This window comes from Tarenaya hassleriana, unplaced genomic scaffold (genome assembly GCF_000463585.1).
Source record: "Tarenaya hassleriana unplaced genomic scaffold, ASM46358v1 Cleome13, whole genome shotgun sequence".
In the NCBI taxonomy this organism is placed as follows: domain Eukaryota; kingdom Viridiplantae; phylum Streptophyta; class Magnoliopsida; order Brassicales; family Cleomaceae; genus Tarenaya; species Tarenaya hassleriana.
The window spans coordinates 3,075,904-3,097,215 of record NW_010963495.1 but is presented as its reverse complement, the minus strand read 5'-3'; the positions used below and the strand labels follow the sequence as shown (position 1 = coordinate 3,097,215).

Here is a 21,312-nt window from a genome sequence, read left to right as displayed (position 1 = left end):
AACTGATTTTAAAAAACATTGAAATTTTCAAAATCTTTTGAAATCTCACCGAGCTCAAGTTTAAATGGTCAAGCAGTAATTACATGGACATGTGTGTGCATGTATATTTCTATGCATGAGCATGATTTCAAAGACCCCCCATTATTTACAGACAGAACCATCAAAAGCAAATACGCCCATTCCAAAAGATTATAACAATTTGGGTTTTTACCTTACAACGACATATTGACAAGATAATAACAAGGACGGCGTCCTATCAGCTTCCCTTCATTCGTTATTCATCCTAATCACTAATTAGAGCATAGTCTAAAACGGTAGAAGGAAAGGACATTACTTGCACGGAAGTTGAGCTACTTGATGGTGATGTAACGGTTAGTTCCATGCCTGGCCCAGTAGTCCTTGAGATCAACGGGGAAAGAGAGATCGTGCCCTTCCGCTGCCAGACGGCTGAGCAATCTCGTGAATACGCTCCCGCTCATCTTCCTCCCTCCCATCCGCGAATGCCTCTTGTTTGGCATCTGTGGCAGCGGATACTGCGACAACGTGGTCGTGCAGCATGAAGATTGCCAACCTCCGTTCCCCCATTTATAACACTGATGGGCCGATCCCGTGCATGTGCAGACTGGCACTGGCATAGTTGTCTCATCAAAGGCGACTAAATTCAAACCCACATCACAGCTTTCCCAGTCTGTTCTGCACTTTTTGCCTAGAGATGCAGCTCGCTGGTTCAGATCCTCGCCCACTTTCTTTCCCTTCGACCTTACTGGCTTGCTCTCCTTCCTTTTGGTTAGCTTCGAGCTGGCTGCTTCAGCCGGAATAGTCGATATTGGAAAGGCTTCAGATATGAGGGTTTCCCCTTCCCCAGTGTTTATAGCCTCAACCATGTCACGTTTCCCACAGGACAAAGGGAAGTTCAGACTGCTTCCCCGGTATTGAAGGGCAGCTAACGCATTGTCTCTCTCCATTAATGCATTATCCCTTTCAGAAAGAGCTTTGTCCCGTTGCTGAAGGGCCTCATCTCTAGCGGCTAGTGCTTCTCTCTTTGCGGATAGAGCTTCATTTCTTTCCTGTACAGCTGCATCCCTCTCAGCGAGGATGGACATGATCTTCTTATTCATCACCAGCGCATTATGTTGCTCCTTTATCTGATGCTGCGGCATCATGTTCCACTGCCCACAAAGTATGTAATGTGCTTAGCTTCAATCGCGGTGGAACCAATCGAGGAAGCGAAAGAAACAATGAAAAATATGTGTCCATCTTACCGTCATAGAGTGTGTCCCTTTGTAGTAATTGGGTTTGTATTTCCCATTTTCACACTGCCCGCCACTGTCCATCTCCTTAACTTCAAAAAAAAAAAAAATGGGAAAAATAAAAAAAGAAAACTTCAAGCTTCTCGTCTATAGCAAAAATGCAATCAACTGGTCATTTTCTTTCTGGAATGAGGCTGAAGATCAAGAATTACGAGCTCAAATTATCACGCAGAACGTCCCAAAAGTATATATGCAATAACCATTAAAAAATTTCAACCTTTTACAAGCTCAATGAGAAAGGGTAGATTAACCACAATAAAAGGAGGAGAAGAGAAAATCCATGGGGTTAAAGGAGAACAGGTTCAAATAACCGAACTCCAGAGAATAAACTTCAAAGGAAGCCAGTTCAGTTGATCACTGATACATCATGACACTGGAAACACCTTTTGGCCAGGTTTCTCATTCTCTCCTTTTTTTTTTAATCAGAATTATTTGTGCATGGGAAATCCAAGAAACCTCAAAGGCTGAGAATCAGAACAATCATTTTCCCCGAGCTGGGTGAGCAAGTAACAAGACGTGGACTTGCAACTTTCCAGGAAAGTTCCAATGATTAATCATCATCATCATCCAATCCACCAATATGCCACACACTAGAATCTAGATTCCTGTAGAAACCCCTCCAATTCTCACTATTAACGAGAAAAAGCACACCTTTCGGTATCCCAGATTCCACAATACCCATTATAATCACTCCCAAAACCGTAACATAATACCCATGCCGGGTGCTTCATCAATCAAAACTCGTACACACAAATGGGAAGAGGAAGAGTACGATGAAATTAGAACTTCCAACACTAAGCAGAATTTGAATTTGAATTTGAGTTTGAGTGTGAGCAACAATTTTGAGCTCACCGAGGAGCCAAAATTCCCCTAAGCACCATTTTGGGGGAAATTGATTGAGAACAGAAACCCTAGAAAAAACAGTTCAAACACGAAAAACATTCGCAAAATCACAGATCGAAAGATACGGGACCGGGAAAGAAAGACGAGGATACTTACGGATTTGTCCGAAAAAAGGAGAAATGGATGCTGAGAAAGATCCTGGAGATGGTCTGAAGAGCGAGCGAGCGAGCGAGGAGGAGAAAGGAAGCAGAAAGAGTTCGATACTGTTTACGAATTTTACCAAAATAGCATCGGTTATATGCTTATTCAGGCAAGAGATACAAGGCCATTATCGTCTTTCCACATTCTTCATTCAGTGCACTGCAACAACGTTTCTGGTCGAATATCTCCAATATTTGCATAAAAATACAAATAAAACGTACGTCTTCTTTTGAAAAATGTCGGGTTCGTATTGTGCATTCAATTAACAGAGAAATCTAACGAACCATTATAGGAGATGGGTGCCATCTTCACCAGAATTCGACAGATACAAAGCGTACCAAAACCAAAGCAAACCGCATTGTAATGCGCCTCATTATCTGAGAAGGAACATACTTAAAAAGAGCGCCCTCAAGCGTAGAGGTCGATTCCCCAGAACCTTGCCGGCTGGTTGGTACGGTACTTTCTGTCGATGCTTTTGATCAGTTCCATGTCCTCTTCGGCCAGCTCAAAGTCGAAAACCCGAAAGTTCTCTTCCAGTCTCTCTTGCTTCGATGTCTTTGGGATGACAACGGTGTTCCGCTGGATCCCCCACCTGAGAACAACCTGGGCCACTGTCTTCTTGTGCTTCTCCGCCAGTTCCTTCATTTTGCATCAAGATTCACTTGCTATCATTTTCTCAAATATCCGCTAACAATTGTTTAATTGTCAAGAGAAAAAAAAAAACCCATTCAAGGCCTCAGGGTAAGAGGTGGACATACTTTGAGAACTGGCTCGTCCAAACAAGACACTGAACCAAACAACTCAGCATTGGCAGCGGCACCGCCGAGTGGAGTATGAGCAGTGACGCTAATACCGTGCTTCTGGCAGAATTTGACGAGACATTCGCGTTGGAAGTAAGGGTGCGTCTCGATTTGATTAACCGCAGGCTTGATGTTGGCATAAGCCAAACAGTCTCTTGTTAGAAATATGTCAAAGTTGCTGCGAAATAACAAACCGTTAAACAAGTCACCGAAACCAATGGAATCGAAATGGAGAATCTCTTTCGTTTTTTCTTCTCTGGGGCCATGATTTGAGTAAAGGGTATTGAACTGCAGGCTTATGGAAATCTAAGAGCCCTTGGTTCTTTAAGCAAATTATCAAAAGGTAGAACAAAACAATTGCTCTACCGAAAATAATGATTTCTCCGGCAAAACATGGGTATCTGCAGTCATTTGGATGGGCAGAAGAAACTTTAATGAAATCTTCAGGTTCTGAAAAGTTAACTCAAGAAAGACTGTGGAAGCAAACACTACAAATAAATTGCAGAACCTGTACCAAACTCTCCTTCCCTCTACGTGTTTCATATCCTTCCAACTCAAAAATGCAGAAAAAACATCAACGAGCCTCTATAAGTGTATCACAGTATGAAGTTGTATTTCTATTACACCTCGAAATATGCTTCTCAATACGTGATCAGAAGACTTGTAACAAAAAAAAAGGTGGCATTTACCTGATCCCGATGCTGCGGACCAAACCCATGGAAACCAGCTTTTCCATGTCACGCCATGTAGTTTCCAGCGATATGGTTGTATCTATGTCCAGCACCCCATCATCGCCCAAAGCACTATCGGGTGTACCAACCCCTGTAAGCATATATTGAAGTAGAACAAATGGAATTAGGGGATACTCTCCCAAACATGCAGAGTTAAACTGCAACCAAGCTTATCTGAAAAAAAAAACTTCATTTATCATTTGTTGGAGACTTTAGAAATCTTGGGTTGTGACACAAAGAGAAAACGGATTCCTTGAGCATTACAAAATGCAACAACGTTTACCAGTTTCACATGCAAGTTCCTGTAGAATGGAGGTAGAGATCATACCGGTGTGTCTGGTGGCTACGGGAAAATGAACGAGGTAAAGGTCAAGGTAATCCAGTTGAAGTTTCTTCAGACTGTCCTTACATGCCTCGATAACATGTCCATGGTCTGAATTCCAGAGCTGCAAGCGTAAACCAAGACGGACCAGAATTTGAGAGTTCGTCACTTTCCTTACTTAAATGGATAGAGGTCGAAGTTATGATTCTGAAGAAGCTACACTGACCTTGGTGGTAATGAAGAGATCCTCCCTCTTGACGAGACCGGTCTTGACCGCTTCCGTGAGAGCCTCACCAACTTCGGCCTCATTCTTATACTCAGCTACACCAAAGATATTGCATTCATTTACATCCATAGCAGTATATACTTCATGAGCAAGAAACTCGTATGAAAGCCACAGAAAGTTCATATTTCTCCTCAGTTTGTGAAGCATATATTACCCTCGTGAGATACAACTATCTGTTATCAGATAGAATCTAAAGATCTATATTCTACACAGATAGGCTCAGGCCTTCCTACAATTTCCATTTCATATTTTCCCCCTTCAAAACGAATTTCAGACTAACCCAACACAAAAATTGTAGGAAAACGCCGTTTGTTTTGGATGATGGTGATGTACCTGCGCAGTCGAAATGACGGTACCCGATGTTGATGGCATTGATGATAAGATCTCGAATCACTTTCTTCTCCATCCGCCACACTCCTAAGCCGACGATTGGCATCTTGAACCCGCTGCTCAGTGTTACCGCCATTTTAGCCGAGCCTCTTTTTCTTCTCTCTCGGTTCTATCTCCTGAGCGCAGGAGTTGGTGTTGATATTGATCGCTGAAAGTGAGATGTCGTTTCCGATCTTCTACCATAAAATTTTGGAATCCCATTGATTTCAGTTATAACTGGACTTGACCGATTTTGCTGTTTTTGGTTCTTTCAAAAAAAGTATAAAATATCAGAATCTGCGCTTCCAATATTGGGAAGAAATCTAGCCATTTACAGGGCAAACTTCAAAAATACCCCTACTTTGCTACATTGACTTCAGTACGTACCCTGAAAATAGACAGAAAAAAACACCTTCAAATACTACGCTTATAATTGTGTTTTCCCCATAATACCCACCTATGTGGGACTCATAAATAAAAAACCTGACACGATACTGTAGAAAATTTAATGGAGAGAGGGAAAAGAGTAGTTTTCGATTTCCTATAAAAAAATTTAAAATTTAAAAATTTAAAAAATTCCCTCCATTACAAAAAAAATTAAATTTTTTGCTGGTAATTTTAAAAAATTTCGGTGTGTCTAGTGTGACCAGTGTGACCAGAATTGCAGTGTGACCAGTGTGACCGTATGACTAGAGTTTAATATTAAATTATGTGACCTATGTGATCAGTGTGACACGTGTGATCAATGTGACCAATATGACCAGAATTTAAAATTTGAACGGTGTGATTTTTGTGACCAGTGTGACCAGTGTAATCTATATGACCACTATAACATATGTGACCAGAATAAATTTTGAACGGTGTGACCAGTATGACCAGTGTGACCAGTGTGACTAGTGTGACCAGTGTGATCAGAATAAATTTTGAACGGTGTGACCAGTATGACCAGTGTGACCAATGTGAGCAGTGTGACCAGTGTGACTAGTGTGACCAGTGTGACCAGTGTAACTAGTGTGACCAGAATAAATTTTGAACGGTGTGACCACTGTCACACATTGACCAGTGTGACTTGTATGACCAATATTAAATTTTGAATGGTGTGACCAGTGTGATGTACCTTTGTTTCATTGACAATATGTTCTATTTTCACTCCGAAAATCCATTTGGGATTAGAGATGCATTTTTGCACATTTTTTGACAGTTTTGCTCTGCAAACATCTTATTTTCATCAAATACCATGCGATTCACTTTAGATTCATAAAACTCAAACGAAAAAAACCAGAAAGTTCATGCATCGAACCAATCTCATTTATTAATAAACTTACCTTCTATTCTTGTTACTTGTTCTGTCTTCAGCCGAATCGCGAAGGACATATGAAGTCATCGATGGAGAAGTGTTCAATGGAAAAACTATTTCGTTTGTTTTTCTGTGTAGAAATGAAATGAGAATTAGAAAAATGAATAGTTGAGAAAGAGAGAGAGTTGAAAAAATGAAGAGTTAAGAAAGAGATGGAGAGTTAAGAAATTCTGAGAAAGAGAGAATAATTCAAAATGATTAACTGAGTGGAAGAGAGTAAGAAAATATTATAATATTGATTTGTGTTCTATCACGTTACTTTTTTAAAGGGGTAATTATGTCTTTTGTACATTTTATTTTTTTTATTAAACCTAAGGGTTTTGAAGGGCAGTTCGTGAAGTCTTTGTAGCAAAGTAAGGGTATTTTTGATATTTTGCCCATTTACAGAAATATATTGAACCGTGCGGGTCCTATATAAATTGGGGGCCGTCCGATTATCCTACCCCGGCTTAAATTGGATCGTTTCATAGAACAAATGTGGGCCGTCAGATTAGGCCCGGGTGATACGGACCGAGTGCGGGCGGGAATGAGAGCAGCCTTTCTTCGGCTTCCTTGGCGCTGCCGCAGCTCTCGTTTTCTCCTGTGTTCATCATCCTAATTTCCCTTTTTTTCCTTTTTGATATGTGCTTTTGGTTGCCTTTGTGGTATTCCTTAACTTCTCTGTCGCCGGAACCAAATGAAATCTGGAGAGATCGAGATACTTTTCTGTCAGCCATCTGCCTGTTTCTCAACTTTCGGACACTGGAACGCAAGATACAAAACCAAAGCAAACCGCATTGTAATGCGCCTTATTACAGACTGCGATATTGTCGTTTATCTGAGACAGAACATACTTAAAAAGAGTGCCCTCAAGCGTAGAGATCGATTCCCCAGAACCTTGCTGGTTGGTTGGTACGGTACTTTCTGTCGATGCTTTTGATCAGTTCCATGTCCTCTTTGGTCAGCTCAAAGTCGAAAACCCCAAAGTTCTCTTCCAGTCTCTCTTGCTTCGATGTCTTTGGGATGACAACAGTGTTCCGCTGGATCCCCCACCGAAGAACAACCTGGGCCACTGTTTTCTTGTACTTCTCCGCCAGTTCCTTCATTTTGCATCAAGATTCACTTGTTATCATTTTCTCAAATATCCGCTAACATTTGTTTAGTTGTCAAGGAAAAAAAAACTCGAAACTAGTATCTGATTCAAGGCCTCAGGGTAAGAGATGGACATACTTTGAGAACGGCCTCGTCCAGACAAGACACTGTACCAAACCACTCAGCATTCGCAGTGGCACCGCCAAGTGGAGTATGAGCAGTGACGCAAATGTCGTGCTTCTGGCAGAATTTGACGAGAGATTCGCGTTGGAAGTAAGGGTGCGTCTCAATTTGATTAACCGCAGGCTTGATGTTGGCATAAGCCAAACAGTCTCTTGTTAGAAATATGTCGTAGTTGCTGCGAAACATCAAACCGTTAAACAGTCGCCCCATTTTATTATAAGAAGCTGAGGTGCAAAACCAATGAAATCGAAATGGAGAATCTCTTTCTTTTTTTCTTCTTTCTTCTCAGGGACCATGATTTAAGTAAGGGTATTGCACTGCTGTCTTGTGAAAATCTCTCCCTGGTTCTTTACCTATATTATCAAAAGTGCTCTAACCGAATATGATGATTTCTCTAACGAAACATGGGTAGCCGTCTTATTCATCCTATGTGCAGTCTCCATATGAATTATCCAATGATAGGATATCTAGGAGAATTTGGATGGGCAGAAGAAACTTGATGAAAACTTAAGGTTCTGAAAGTTAATTCAAGAAAGACTCCTAGTGTGGAGGCAAACACTACAATTAAACTGCAGAACCTGTACTAAACTTTCGTTCCCTCTATGTGTTTCATATCCTTTCAATTCCAAAATGCATAAAAAACATCAACGAGCCTCTAAGTGTATCATGGTGTGTAGTTGTGTTTCTATTATACCTCAAAATATGCTCCTCAATACGTGATCAGATGACTTGTAACAAAAAAAAAATGGCATTTACCTGATCCCGATGCTGCGGACCAAACCCATGGAGACCAGCTTTTCCATGTCATGCCATGTAGTTTCCAGCGATATGGTTGTATCTATGTCCAGTACCCCATCATCGCCCAAAGCGCTATCAGTTGTACCGACCCCTGTAAGCATATATAGAACAAATGGAATTAGGGGATATCTGAAACGTCATTTCATTTCTAAAAGTATCATTTGCTGGAGAGTCACTTTAGAAAGTTTGAGTTACAAAATGCAACAATCTATCCCAGTTGCACATGCAATGCAAGTTCCTGTAGAAGGGAGGCAGAGATCATACCGGTGTGTCTGGTGGCTACGGGAAAATGAACGAGATAAAGGTCAAGGTAATCCAGATGAAGTTTCTTCAGACTGTCCTTACATGCCTCGATAACATGTCCATGGTCTGAATTCCAGAGCTGCAAGTGTAAATCAAGACGGACCAGACTTGAGAGCTTTTCACCTTCCTTATTTGAACTTAAATGGATAGAGGTCGAAGTTATGATTTCAAAGAAGCTACACTGACTGACCTTGGTAGTAATGAAGAGATCCTCCCTCTTGACGAGGCCAGTCTTGACTGCTTCCGTGAGAGCCTCGCCAACTTCGGCCTCATTCTTGTAATCAGCTACACCAAAGAAATCAACACATCGAAGTTATTGCAATCATTTACAGCCATAGCAGTATACTTCATGAGCAAAAACTCGTACGAAAGCTACAGAAAGTTCATATTTCCCTCAGTTTGTAAAGCACATACTTCCCTTGTGAGATACAATTATCTATTATCAGATAGAATCTAAAGATCTATACAGATAAGCTGAGACACCTACCTACGATTTTCGTTTCATATAAAATCAGGGGAATATAAATTTTGTAGAATCGCGCAGGTTGAGCAAATTAGATTTGCCTAAAATTCAAGACACGACCCTGTAAAGATTCAAAATTTCATAAGGTTCAAGCAAACCCATGATGTTATTTCCCTCTGCAAAACGAATTTCAGATTAGCCCGACACAAAAATTGTAGGAAAACGCCGTTTCTTTCGGATGATGTTGATGTACCTGCGCAGTCGAAATGTCGGTATCCGATGTTGATGGCATTGATGATAAGATCTCGAATCTCTTTCTTCTCCATCCGCCACACTCCTAAGCCGACGATTGGCATCTTGAACCCGCTGCTCAGTGTAATCGCCATTTTAGCTGAGCTCTCTCACCTTCTTTTCCCCTCTTTGTCTTCTCTCTCGTTTCTATCTCCTGAGCGCACGAGTTTGGTGTTGATATTTTGAAATTTGAGTGCCTTTCAACCTCTTTTTTTTTTTTTGTTTTGCTTTGGGTCTCTCCAATTAATTCTAAACACATGTAAAAAGGGTTATTCACTCAAGTCAAATGACCCACTTGGATCGCATCTATTTCACCTGTACACCATAAAAAACATAACATATTTTTTTCTCCGTAAAAAGACGAAATTATCCTTAATGAATCACGATATTTATCCGTTCGAAAACAACTTCGTTATTACGACTTCGTAATTAATTCTAAATATAGTTACAAAAAGGTGGTAAAAAAATCATCCGTCTTATTTTAGTTGTATATCAGTTATATGTTAGTCGTAAAAAGATCGCAAAAAATAAAACGAAAAGAGTATTTTGGACTTTTTCAACCGAAAAGTGGGGTTAAAATTGAAAAAAAAAAATTTTTTTTTTGGATGGTGTACCCTGAAATTGCTGCGACCCAAGTGGGTTATTTGGGTAATATTCCCTGTAAAAAGTGAATTCTTTTTGGTTTAAAAAAAAGTGATAATTTTTGGTTCATTGGTCATTTCCTATCTTCTACCACAAATTTTAGGGGTGGATAATTCGGTTCGAGAATCTAGTTCTGAACCATACCGAACCGATTAATTCAGTTTCGGTTCGGTTCGGTATTATATAAAAATATCGAACGGTACGAAATTTGAAATACCGAATGGTTCGGGAACGGTTCGGTTCGGTTCGAAAAATACCGAACGATATTTCGATATTTTTATTTTTTAATTAAAAAATATTTAAAATTAATAGTTAATTATGATATTTACTAATATTAAGAGTTTGTTTGCGTAATGCATTGAGATTAATGTTGAATTTTTTTCCAAGTTGATAAGTTCAAAACTTTTATTTTGTTGTATAAAATTATTATGTTGGATCTCTTTACTTTTATATTATATAAATTATAAATGTATCATGAACTATCCCGAACCGTTCCGAACCGTTTTTATTTCGGTTCTTATTTGATATTTATTTATTAGTACCGTACCGTCCCGAACCGTCATAATACCGAACCGAATAATATAATACGGTACTAATTTGGTATAAATTTTATAATACCGAATAAATCGTTCCCGAACCGAACCGTTAAAATTCCGAACCGAATCCCGAAACGTCCACCCCTAACAAATTTTTAAAATGAAGAAATCTAACTATTTACAAGAAATACATCGAGCCATGCGGGTCCTATATAAATTGGGGGCCGTCCGATTATCTATCGTTTGATAAAGCAAATGTGGGCCGTCAGATTAGGCCCGAATGATATGGATCGAAGGTGGGCTGACCCCACTTGAGATCCCCGACGTGCCACCATCGCGGTTATAATTTCAGCCTGTGTTCCGCAACTCCTCAACGCGCTGTACATTATCACAGGTAGATCAGATCCCGGTGTCTCTTTGCTCAGTGAAGAACAAAATTCTTCCGGCAAGCTTCGACGAATTCGTCCTTAGATCCAACACCGGCGGAGATGTCTGCATTCAGCGGCGATGAGACTGCGCCTTTCTTCGGCTTCCTTGGCGCTGCGGCTGCTCTCGTTTTCTCCTGTAATCATAATCCTAATTTCCCGTCTTTTTTTCCTTTTCGATTTCTCTTGATTTGTGTTTTTGGTTGCTTTCGTGATATTCCTTAACTTCTCCGTCGTCGAAATCAAATGGAATCTGGAGAGATTGAGATACTTTTCTGTCGAATTCACCGATCTCTGTTTCTGTTGTTTCTATGATACTTTTGAACTTTCGGATGCTGGAAGGCAAGACAATCCTGATTATAGGCCTCTTTGTATTGGGTTTGACTTGGATAAGAGAAATCCACTCAGCTATGCCCTTTTTGATGATTATATGTTTGAACTCTGAGCTTGCTGTAGTGGATTATGATCTTGAGAAATTAAGACGCCCGTTTGCTGGATTACTTATGAAGAATATGCAGAGACATTGTGATCTGACTGCGTTTACTACATGAATAAGGTGTCTCGTGCCTTTTTGTGACATGATCTGTTTATCATTTAATTAGGCATGGGAGCTGCTTATGGGACAGCAAAGAGTGGTGTCGGTGTGGCATCTATGGGTGTGATGAGGCCTGAGTTGGTAATGAAGTCTATTGTCCCAGTGGTTATGGCTGGTGTTCTGGGTATCTACGGATTGATTATTGCTGTGATCATCAGTACTGGGATCAACCCCAAGGCTAAGTCGTACTACCTCTTTGATGGGTATGCCCATCTTTCTTCTGGACTCGCTTGTGGCCTTGCTGGGCTTTCAGCTGGAATGGCCATCGGGATTGTGGGTGATGCCGGTGTCAGGTATGCATTTTACCCCTTTGTGTCATGCCCTACCTTTCTCACCTCATGTGCGTGTGCAATTTCCTTTTGTTTATCTTCACCCTGTTGAACATAAAGAGGATCAGTTTTCTATTGCCATCTGTGGGCATCCCATGATCTGGACTTAGTTTGATGAAACAACTGCAGGCATGAACTAGAATGGCATCATCCATAGAAATGGCAATGGGTAGAGGTTGAGCATGCACTTTTTGAGAGAATATGGAAAGAGAATGGACACTAAGTTAAAACCAGGCATTTTGCTTCAGTTGTTTAGATGCTACATACAACCCGCGTGCAATTTAGTTGTTCTAATGATAAAACATGTACTCTTAACGGAACAAGTTTAGGCATTTCTACATTCATGACATCAAGCATGTGTATCAACATCTCTCTCCCCGTATATATGTTTCATGATTCGCAAACATGGTATGTGTTGACAGGGCCAACGCTCAACAGCCAAAGCTCTTTGTGGGGATGATTCTTATCCTCATTTTCGCTGAAGCACTGGCTCTGTACGGTCTCATCGTGGGTATCATCTTGTCTTCCCGAGCCGGCCAGTCCAGAGCAGACTGAGAGAGGATGGGCGGTTTTGACCCCCAAAGGATTGTTTCATCTATGGGTAAGACGGTGGATTTGCTTGAGGTCAGCCATGTGCCTTAAGAAGGTGCTGGCTCGAACCCAAAAAAAACAGTCTTCAGGTTTTGTTGTTTCCAGCATTGTGTTATGTTTGTAATATGATGGCGAAGGATTCTGTGCTCAAAATAAAAACGCCGGGAGGCACCTCCTACTTGCGTGGAATGGTATATGTGAACCTCTGGTAGGATGGATTTGTAGATCAGTTTCACTATAATATTGCCCAGATTGCAAATGCATGTGTGTGTCGATGCGCATATTAGGGGGAACCGTACCTAAAGCTCCACCGTCTTTGCAAAGAACAACACCGATGCGGATGAGTGCCAATCTAACGTCCTTTTCATTCACACCACGGTTACAAATATCTCATCTCGACAATGTCTCTGTCTGAATACCACCACCAAATCAAACTCAAGTCGTGGAAAAAAAAAACTCCAAGAGCGGGAATCATCCCTCTCCTCCAAAACCCAACCAACCACCTAATGATTTATACACATGCTGCTACACAAAACAGGATATATATATATATAGCGAGGGAGAGAGATGAGAATCAGCGTGTTAGAGTTAGAAAAGAGTGGCCATGCTTCGTCTCCAGCCATGGGATCTCCTAGTCGGAGGAGTGAAGCTCAGACCGAACATTTCCTTGAAGGCAGTGCCCTGTTCCACGAACCTCACGAGCTTGGCTATGACCGCAGCACTCTCCTTCACATGGCTCATGTCCTTTGGGTTGCTCCAAAGCTGGTTTGCCAGCTGCAGCCTCCTCCTTTTCGAGTTCAACCCTATTCCAAACTTCTCGTACAATCGTCTCCTCTCCTCCCCTGAGAACCTCTTCCCTATCAGCTTGCTCATCGTCCTTCTCTCCCGGTGCAGCTCCTTCAGACTGTGACGTAAAATGTTACCAACAAGAGAGACATACAGTGATCGTATGGAGGATGGGGAGGGTTTAGTGACTAAACCTTGAGGAGAGTGTGAGGGTTCGACCCCCTTCAACAGCTTGGGTTCCTTGAGAAAAGCTATCTTTCAAGAAGGAGAGTCTTCTCAGCTCTACTCCAACGTAAATAGAATCAGCCTCATCACCCTTGAATAGCAAAAAGAAGTACGTTCTATGCACCAGTGAGACATGGCAGCTCTGCCACAGCTCCAGAATCTCTTGACGCTTCCTTTCAAATTCCTCTGACCAGTTTCCCGACATCTCCTCGTCCATGGCATCTAGGCCAATGTCCTTCCTCGTTTTCCTCGAGTTCTGCAGATCCCCCACCTGCATCCCAAAGTTTTCATCATGTAAATAGATAAGATGAGGACGAGATCTTAATAAACGTTTCATGTTTACCTCGCCTTGACGCTTAGCCATTTCCTTCAACTCTTCAACGAAAGTACGGACGCTAGTAATGGCACCCTCTTCTTCTCCTCCCAGCGTTCTGATGCTGTGAGCGTCAGTGGAATCGCTCGCACGAGAGGACATAGAATCATTCCTCAACAATCTCTCACCATAACCAAACCCAAAAGCTGCATCTGGTCTTCCTGTATAATTCATCTCCATCCCGTCTGGTGGAGTGCTCGTACCTGTGACATGATTTTGCCTGCCACTCCACGTCCTCCTCAGTCTCAACCCTCCATCACTTGACACAAACCCATTCTCACCAAGACCCACTCCACGGCCTGCATCTGTTGACGTGTTTTCAACCTCATTGTCCCTTTCTGAGACTGGCACTTCCATCTCAATGCACTGAACTTCTTTGCAGTATTCTTCTGATGATTCCCTAGAGAGCCTTGGTGACACCTCATCATCCATATCAGCGTCTGAATGAGACCGAACATGAGCTCTTGCGGTTGACAGAGGCGTAGAGGTGCCGTCTGATATGAAACTGGTCCTGTCTGGATCAACCACGCCTGATATCTCTGATACTGAACTGTCCTCGTTTCCAGCCATTCTCATGAAATCTTCAAGCTGAGATTGAGCAAGATCCCGTTGTTTGGTCAATTCTTCAATCTGCTTCTCCATCTGCACAATGTAAAACCCAAACAAATCACCCACATTATCCATCCGCAATCACCCAAAATTCAAGGCCAAACACCATTGTGGAAACAACATCTGAGTTTTCATAAAAACAAAAACCTTTTGTATCTGAAGATCTTTCTTCCTCAACACAACTGCGCAATCACAGTTCAAAGCAGCAGGGGCGGGGTTTCGTAGCTCGCTCTCGAGCCTGGCTAGCTCTTGCTGCAGGTGCTTCACCAGAGCCTTGTCGGACATGACGACATTGATCTGAGCCTTTGTGGTAACTTCCTTGGCACAGCATGCAAACAGAAGCGTGTTCCTTGTCTGCTCCACGTGGCTTCTAGCAGGGCTCAGAGTGCAGACGATGGCCGTTCTCGCATTGCCTCCCAAGCACGGCTGCAGAATGCGTGTGAGCTTGGAGTCTCTGTAGTTGATATGCCCTTGTCTTCCCTTGCTGCATCAGGACCACATCCATGAGTAAGCACACTACCTCTCACAATTGCCAAAAGTTCTCAGCAATAATCACGGAGAGATCCTAAACAAAATATGTGTTACTTCTTCTAGACATCATTCATGTATGCACGTACAAGAAAAAACAGTACAAATTTTGCCCACCTTAATTTACGGATCACAGTTCCTAGAGTCAGCAAACTCCTATTGATATGGCAACCCTCCTTGAGTCGTGCACCAGCAGACATAGCCTGTGAGGCACGCTCACTGCCAGCCAAATCAATAAAATTCTGCATGTAAAATGCAACAACATGAACACGATGATTAAAAGAGGAGAAAGCACTTTCAACTCCGAACTAAACAGACATTGTCGAGACAGCAGAAAGAGTAGTGTACATACCACACTGGCCGTGAGGGTTGTTGAATTTTCTTTGCCCAAGAACTCACGGGCAGAGCTTTCAACTGTCTAAGCAAGTTATAACAATCAAAGGTAAGTACCAAACAAAGCCAGTGAGAACCTTTGTATCTTAAACCTGAAGATGGAAAAGAGATTATTTACCAGTCGGATTATCTGATGAGATCTTGAACTTCTCTCATTCAATGAGGTTTCACCGATCTTTCGCTGTGCTGCAATAAATCCAAGAAGAAATGAGAAAAATGTGTTACAATTGTGAATTCTCAGCTACCAGCATAGGTAGAATCATCTGAGAAACGGAATTAAAGTGAACTGACTCTGGCTTTTTTACCTTCACAGATAGAGAGAAGGTCCTTCAAATGATTCCAGTCTCTCAGAATTTCCTCTGTGGCTTTCTCGACAATGGTCCCTTTCTGATAGAAAATGTAAAAAATGTCTCAGACAAGGTTATGAATAGTACAACGTGATCGGATCGGTAAGGAAAATCAACCCTTCATTCACCTCAGGATCATCTCGGAGCCTTAAGGGTGTACCATCCGAGCTAAGCAGATCTCTTATGGCCTCATTGTAGATCTCAATAGCAAAAAACTTAACAACGAATGCTCTTTCTTCATGCTGCAGCATTCATATCCATGGATGAACAAGACAAGCAAAAAATAAAAGAAATGGACTTTTCTGAAGCAATATAACCGTACCTTGTGAATATAGTCAAATATGTCACACACAGCAGACTCAGTTATACCAGTCATGGTGTATGTCTTTCCACTACTCGTCTGGCCATATGCAAAAATACTAGCTGGGAACAGAACAGTGGTTAAAAAATGGTTAGCATCTTTTTCAACGTTTGCATAAGCAGAACGAGAGAAATTACGTATGGAAGCTTACAATTGATTCCTTCAACAACCGAAAGAGCAATTTCCTTGGCTCCTCCACCGTAAACTTGCCCAGTCGTGCAGTCACCGCGGTACACTCTATCTGTCACCAAAATGACAGGAAAATGAAACACAGAGTTGATACTTGGATGAAAGGTCAGTCTTCAAGTGCTAGTTTGAAGTTCAACACAACAAGGCAATGTAGATTTTAAGTACAAAGAAGAGATTCAGAAGATGTGAAAGAACCACCAAAGGATTAACAGAAAATTTAAAACTGCAGTTGTCTCTTGGATTAAAGGTAATTCTGATCAGAACATCAAGTATGAGTCTGAATTTCAAGCTCAAGGAAACAAAAGCAGGTAGATTTAAGGAGATATAGGGGTCTTCAAGAAAAATTGCATATGGTTCTTCTTACCAAACGTGTATGCAGAAGGAAAGGTCGAGCCCTCACGCAATGTGTTCCTGTATATTATGGTGGTGTCATTGATGCATTCCCAATCTGCAACTTCATTAGCCGCAATCTCTTTCTCGTTCAGAGGCCTCAATCTCACTAAAACAAGAATCTTTTCTTCCCGGGCTGCCGGAGGCTGCATCTTCTCCATTTTCTTCAGCTCTTCCCCAACAATTGCTCCCATTGCTCAGACTAATTTGATCAAAAGACACCCATGACCCAAAATGAGAAATTAAACCTGAGATATCTCGTTTTCCTGATCCATAAGACAGTTCAAACGTCAAAAGGGTAGTCTTTTCACACTGCCAGATTTGCGGTGAGCGCTCGTGAACACCCTCAGAGACAGAACAGCCCTCCTGAGGAATCAATCGATACGTCTTTTCCAACTAACACAACCATAATAAATGACGTAGCCCTAATCTGGCAAATGTCAAAACAAGGCCTTGTTTTTCTGTTGGAACAAAACACTGGAAGAAAAGAGAAGGAAATCACACTGGTCGCTCTGCAGTTAACACCATATCTCTTATTTATCAGAGTCCCTTGCTTCCAACACACTGCTTAACCGAAGGACATCCAAAGACAAGACATATTTTATATTTAAGGTTTTTGCAACACGGTTTACTTAAAAGGTGATCAACATCAATTAAAGAATAAAAAAAAGGTTAAGACTTTCTGCAGCGGCCACCCACTATGCTTGAAGGCGAAGTCACGTAGACCAATCAAACTTTCTTTAATGGAAAAGAGGTTATACATGGCCCCACAGACCACCCCGCTGTATCAATCTTTACATGTAAGGAAACTATAAAATTACTACACCCAAAAGACTGGAAGCTTAATCTAATCCAATCCAACAAACACAGAGACCAGAACTTCTTTTTATTTGTTAAAGAACAAGTAACGCTCCATTTAGTCCAGAAGACAAAGTCAGTGAGTGAACCAAAACACTGAAAACGGCCCTCGCACAGCTGAAATACAAAGCACTGGTACTGAATGCAAGAAAATCAAAGATATGTTCTTTTCCAACATGTGTGGTAAACCATTCACGTTGTTGAAACAGATCGGTAAAACTTTATATATGGGTGGACAGAGATGTATGTGCTGTGTATTGATGCATGTAAAGACATACCTATGAAGTCTTTTCCTATAAACGACCCCGTTTCACCAATCCCTCACAGAGACTCCGCAGCTCCGATCTGCAACATCCGCCACAAGACTTCAGCGCTGACAAATCAAGCAGTTTCAGGGTGCGGTACTGACAGTGCAGCTATTCCCTACTTTGTTTGTTTTGATAAGCTTACAAAACTTCCTGTTTGATTTTGAAGGCCGAATGTGGTAAAACAAGAAGAAATAACAGGAAGACATAAGCCCACGCGAGATATTTTCTGAATCTCGAAACTGTCAGGCAGATCCAGCATACTCTATATTTTGTTCGAGAAAAATCCAAATTTTACCAATAATCGTAGGCACCCAGATGAAAATGAAGAAACTTTTTTTCCATCGAACGTTCCAAAAATAGAAATGTCGATCTAAGATATATAAGGAAAAATATCAGACAAAACACAGAGATGGACAAAATAACCTTCAATCAAAACAAAATACAAAGACGAAAAATCTGATTTCACGCGAAGAAAAACGACGACTTGAGGAGAAATAAGTTAGAGAAAAACATACGAGACGAACGCGGAACCCAAGGGACTGATGAAACAGTGAAAATCGGAGTTTTCTCAGCGACCCCACGATCTCTACCGGCCGAGAAATTCGGTGAGAAAGAGAGATAGAAGCAGATAGAGAAAGTAATAGCCCCCTTCGTCGTCGTCTACTTGCTCTGCTACTGTCGCATATTCTCACTCTAAACTTCCTCCATTCTCTGTCCAAGAGGGACCAATGGGCATTGATTTGGTCCCGCAAATCTCGTAGGGAGGAAGCGCTTCTCAGTCTTCTTCTACTCGAAGTCTCTCTCTCTCTCTCCCCACTACCGATGGACCGGGAGGGGGGGGGGACGCAATAAATGACGGTTTTAGCCCTGAAACTCGTCGGTAATCTCAAAATGCCACGTGAAACAAAAGCATTGGCTGTTTCCTTTTTTATTTTTTATAAGTTTTAATATTCGATGTTGTCAGTTATGCTCGCGACACGTGGAAAGTCGTTTTCTATGCGTCGAAAGCTGGCTCAAAGACCTTCTTCACGAGGCAGAGGGTAACAACACCTTTGGTGCAGTAACATCTTTTTTTTTTTATTCTTTCTAGCATTTTTTTTTTTGTTAACTAACCTTTTTAGCATTTAATATACAAATATTAAGTTGCTTATATTTTTTTATTAGTTACTTGTTTGTATTACGAAGAAAATGCCTGGCTCCTTCATTATATTACACCGTACACGCGCGTGAGCTTGTGTATGTTAGCGCAGATTACGGATCCCTTTTCCATTTCGGTCGGTCCACTGATAAAAGAAGGTAATAAATGGAGCACATGTTTAACCTTAACTGGTGAAGTAAATAAAAAACATATGCGGTGGTTATATATGTAATTTCATAACAATCGAAGCAGTTTACATAATTAAAAAGGATAACTGATGAGGGTTTATAATTGATCGAGCGGAAAATGTCAAAAAAGAGTTACAAAAAAGAAACGCGTCATCGATTGAAAATTAAAAACTCGTGATGATGATAGTTTCGCAGGCGCTCCGATGGCGATGAATCATGTGCCGTGTTTGTCGGAGCGGTTAATTTCGGCCCTAATTAACGGTAAATAAATAAATTTTTATTGATTTAATTAAAGAAGATATTGTCTATGTTAGACCAATTTAATTTTTATTGATTTAATTAAGAAAACTAATCGGAATTTAAGATTTGTAGACGTATCTAAGCGAATATCTGTGATTTTGATATGGGGGGGGGGTTGTGATAATTAAAAAAAAATCGTCCGAATTACATTATGAATAACTTAGTGGGCTGAAGTGGAGAGGTTCAAGACCCAATAGGAAGGAAACCCTTATAAAATTCTAACGTGGGCCTACAATTGGCCCATTACTATGCCCAATAAAGCCCATCCATAAGCAAACAACTAGGATGAAATAATGAATTGATATAATTATATATAATAAATACAAATCATATATCATTGATTTAGATTGAAATTACATATAAAAAACGTATAATCAGAGTCATAGTGTTATCACAATCAATATTTTAAAGTCGCAATATATGATTAAATTGGTAATAATAACATAATCAAAACCTTAAGTCCATAGAATCATAAAGAGGACCCTAAAAATTAGGAAAGGTGCTTCCAAGTTATTCTCGACCACCAGTTCCGATTGCCCGTTTGTCCCCACGGTTTTTTCTTTTATTCATCTTGTGGCCTTCGTTATTTTCTAGCCTGTTCCTTTTTTTTTTTTTGGTCATTTTGGAAATGTTTTGGAAATATAAAAGACTATAATATATTCCCAAACGTTATTACAAAAAATAGTTTGGCAAATAATTGTATGATATCAGAGAAAGAACACAAGAGGTCTATGTGTATGTAATCAACAATTTTTCGTTATTGTACGATTCCGATTATTAAAAGACAATAGTTTATGCGAGATCTGCAGCAATAGAAGGAAACATCTGAAACTCAAAGACAAAAGAGACAGAGGGACACATCGGGACCTTCCGGATTGACCAGAGTCTTGTCCTTCTGAGGTTATCCTGTTGGATGGCCCTGCCCTGTCCCACCCAACGTAGATTTGGATGCCTGGCTCTACCACCAATTAGATTCCGACAACTCCTCTCATATATATATATATATAAATTGTGAAATAGAATTATGGATCTAATGTTCTCTGAGAAGAAAAAAAATTGAGTTATACAAATCTAACCCTGTTAGTGTCCAACAAATCTACTTTTTTGGATAGAAAAATCGTCATAAAATTCAAAATAATACCGGAAATGTTTATTTTATATATAAGATATACAAAAGATAAAAAGGGGGATAATGTTAGTATCATTGTAGAAAAACGTCGAAATCGATAGAGAACATGAAAAAAAAAACGTATCCCATTAGGAGAAAAAAAATAATTCAGAATCTACAAAGTAAGAACTTACTATAGAACAATGATTAGATTTGGAGAAATTATAATAACATATGTCTCCTTTTCATCTTATTAAATATAGGACAAGCCGAAATAAATAAAATGATCATATACTCGTATGCGTTATAAAATCAGAGAAATATTAACGACCCGGATATTAGATCGTTAACTATAACCGAAAACTGTATTTTGGATAATGGAGAAAAATATATTTCTTATTAATCTCTCTCTTGTAAGTGTACAAATTGAGGAACTCAAATGTCTTAATTATAGAAATCTCAAAGTTATTGTTCACGTATACGGTCGGTGTGAACAGTACCGTATATATGAACAGTAAGTCGGTATGAACAGTAACTGTGGGCTCCACCATAAATATATTTTATTTATAACACTCCCCATTGGAGCCACCGTTAATAAAAACACAATTGCGTGTTTCGGTGTTGTCTCGTTAAAACCTAATGGGATAAAACCTAATAAGGGAAAAAGAGTACAACTACATGCTCCCCTGAACAAGATATCAAAGATCTTGTAAATGACGCATCCCAATATTATGTACATATTTCGTGAACACCATTGTCGGAAGA

At 40.5% G+C, this 21,312-nt stretch overlaps 5 protein-coding genes across 8 annotated transcripts; 1 reads left to right on the top strand and 4 right to left on the bottom strand.

The window, feature by feature from the left end:
- Positions 1–160: 160 nt before the first annotated feature.
- Positions 161–2,424, bottom strand: LOC104807776 (protein BASIC PENTACYSTEINE4-like). 2 transcript variants are annotated; one of them, XM_010533185.1, is made up of 3 exons: positions 2,310–2,424; positions 1,263–1,342; positions 161–1,169 (listed from the first exon to the last, which is right to left on the bottom strand). In XM_010533185.1, exons 2-3 carry the CDS (start codon positions 1,332–1,334, stop codon positions 351–353), a joined length of 891 nt encoding a protein of 296 aa, XP_010531487.1. In that variant the 5' UTR covers positions 1,335–1,342; positions 2,310–2,424; the 3' UTR covers positions 161–350. The 2 variants fall into 2 exon arrangements, with proteins under 2 accessions (XP_010531487.1, XP_010531488.1); XM_010533186.1 differs by having other exon boundaries at positions 1,263–1,337.
- Positions 2,425–2,616: 192 nt separating this feature from the next.
- LOC104807775 (NADP-dependent D-sorbitol-6-phosphate dehydrogenase-like) lies at positions 2,617–5,162 on the bottom strand. Its single transcript, XM_010533184.2, has 6 exons — positions 4,827–5,162; positions 4,434–4,528; positions 4,214–4,331; positions 3,844–3,976; positions 3,113–3,332; positions 2,617–2,993 (listed from the first exon to the last, which is right to left on the bottom strand). Exons 1-6 carry the CDS (start codon positions 4,957–4,959, stop codon positions 2,763–2,765), a joined length of 930 nt encoding a protein of 309 aa, XP_010531486.1. The 5' UTR covers positions 4,960–5,162; the 3' UTR covers positions 2,617–2,762.
- A 1,734-nt stretch (positions 5,163–6,896) lies between these two features.
- LOC104807774 (NADP-dependent D-sorbitol-6-phosphate dehydrogenase-like) lies at positions 6,897–9,521 on the bottom strand. The gene is made up of 6 exons (XM_010533183.1): positions 9,291–9,521; positions 8,765–8,859; positions 8,536–8,653; positions 8,230–8,362; positions 7,429–7,648; positions 6,897–7,298 (listed from the first exon to the last, which is right to left on the bottom strand). The coding sequence occupies exons 1-6, from the start codon at positions 9,421–9,423 to the stop codon at positions 7,068–7,070; spliced, it is 930 nt and encodes a 309-aa protein (XP_010531485.1). The 5' UTR covers positions 9,424–9,521; the 3' UTR covers positions 6,897–7,067.
- Positions 9,522–10,875: 1,354 nt separating this feature from the next.
- On the top strand, positions 10,876–12,670 carry LOC104807773 (V-type proton ATPase 16 kDa proteolipid subunit-like). Its single transcript, XM_010533181.2, has 3 exons — positions 10,876–11,070; positions 11,534–11,819; positions 12,278–12,670. The coding sequence occupies exons 1-3, from the start codon at positions 10,995–10,997 to the stop codon at positions 12,408–12,410; spliced, it is 495 nt and encodes a 164-aa protein (XP_010531483.1). The 5' UTR covers positions 10,876–10,994; the 3' UTR covers positions 12,411–12,670.
- A 117-nt stretch (positions 12,671–12,787) lies between these two features.
- On the bottom strand, positions 12,788–18,625 carry LOC104807771 (kinesin-like protein KIN-7E). Of its 3 annotated transcripts, XM_019201859.1 has the most exons (15): positions 18,329–18,625; positions 17,784–17,850; positions 16,959–17,211; positions 16,622–16,849; positions 16,220–16,309; positions 16,030–16,130; positions 15,836–15,949; positions 15,666–15,747; positions 15,479–15,546; positions 15,320–15,385; positions 15,085–15,209; positions 14,587–14,923; positions 13,801–14,472; positions 13,427–13,728; positions 12,788–13,350 (listed from the first exon to the last, which is right to left on the bottom strand). In XM_019201859.1, the coding sequence occupies exons 4-15, from the start codon at positions 16,839–16,841 to the stop codon at positions 13,035–13,037; spliced, it is 2,493 nt and encodes an 830-aa protein (XP_019057404.1). In that variant the 5' UTR covers positions 16,842–16,849; positions 16,959–17,211; positions 17,784–17,850; positions 18,329–18,625; the 3' UTR covers positions 12,788–13,034. The 3 variants fall into 3 exon arrangements, with proteins under 3 accessions (XP_019057404.1, XP_010531480.1, XP_010531482.1); XM_010533178.1 differs by lacking the exon at positions 16,959–17,211 and having other exon boundaries at positions 16,622–16,913; XM_010533180.2 differs by lacking the exon at positions 16,959–17,211.
- Positions 18,626–21,312: the final 2,687 nt, after the last annotated feature.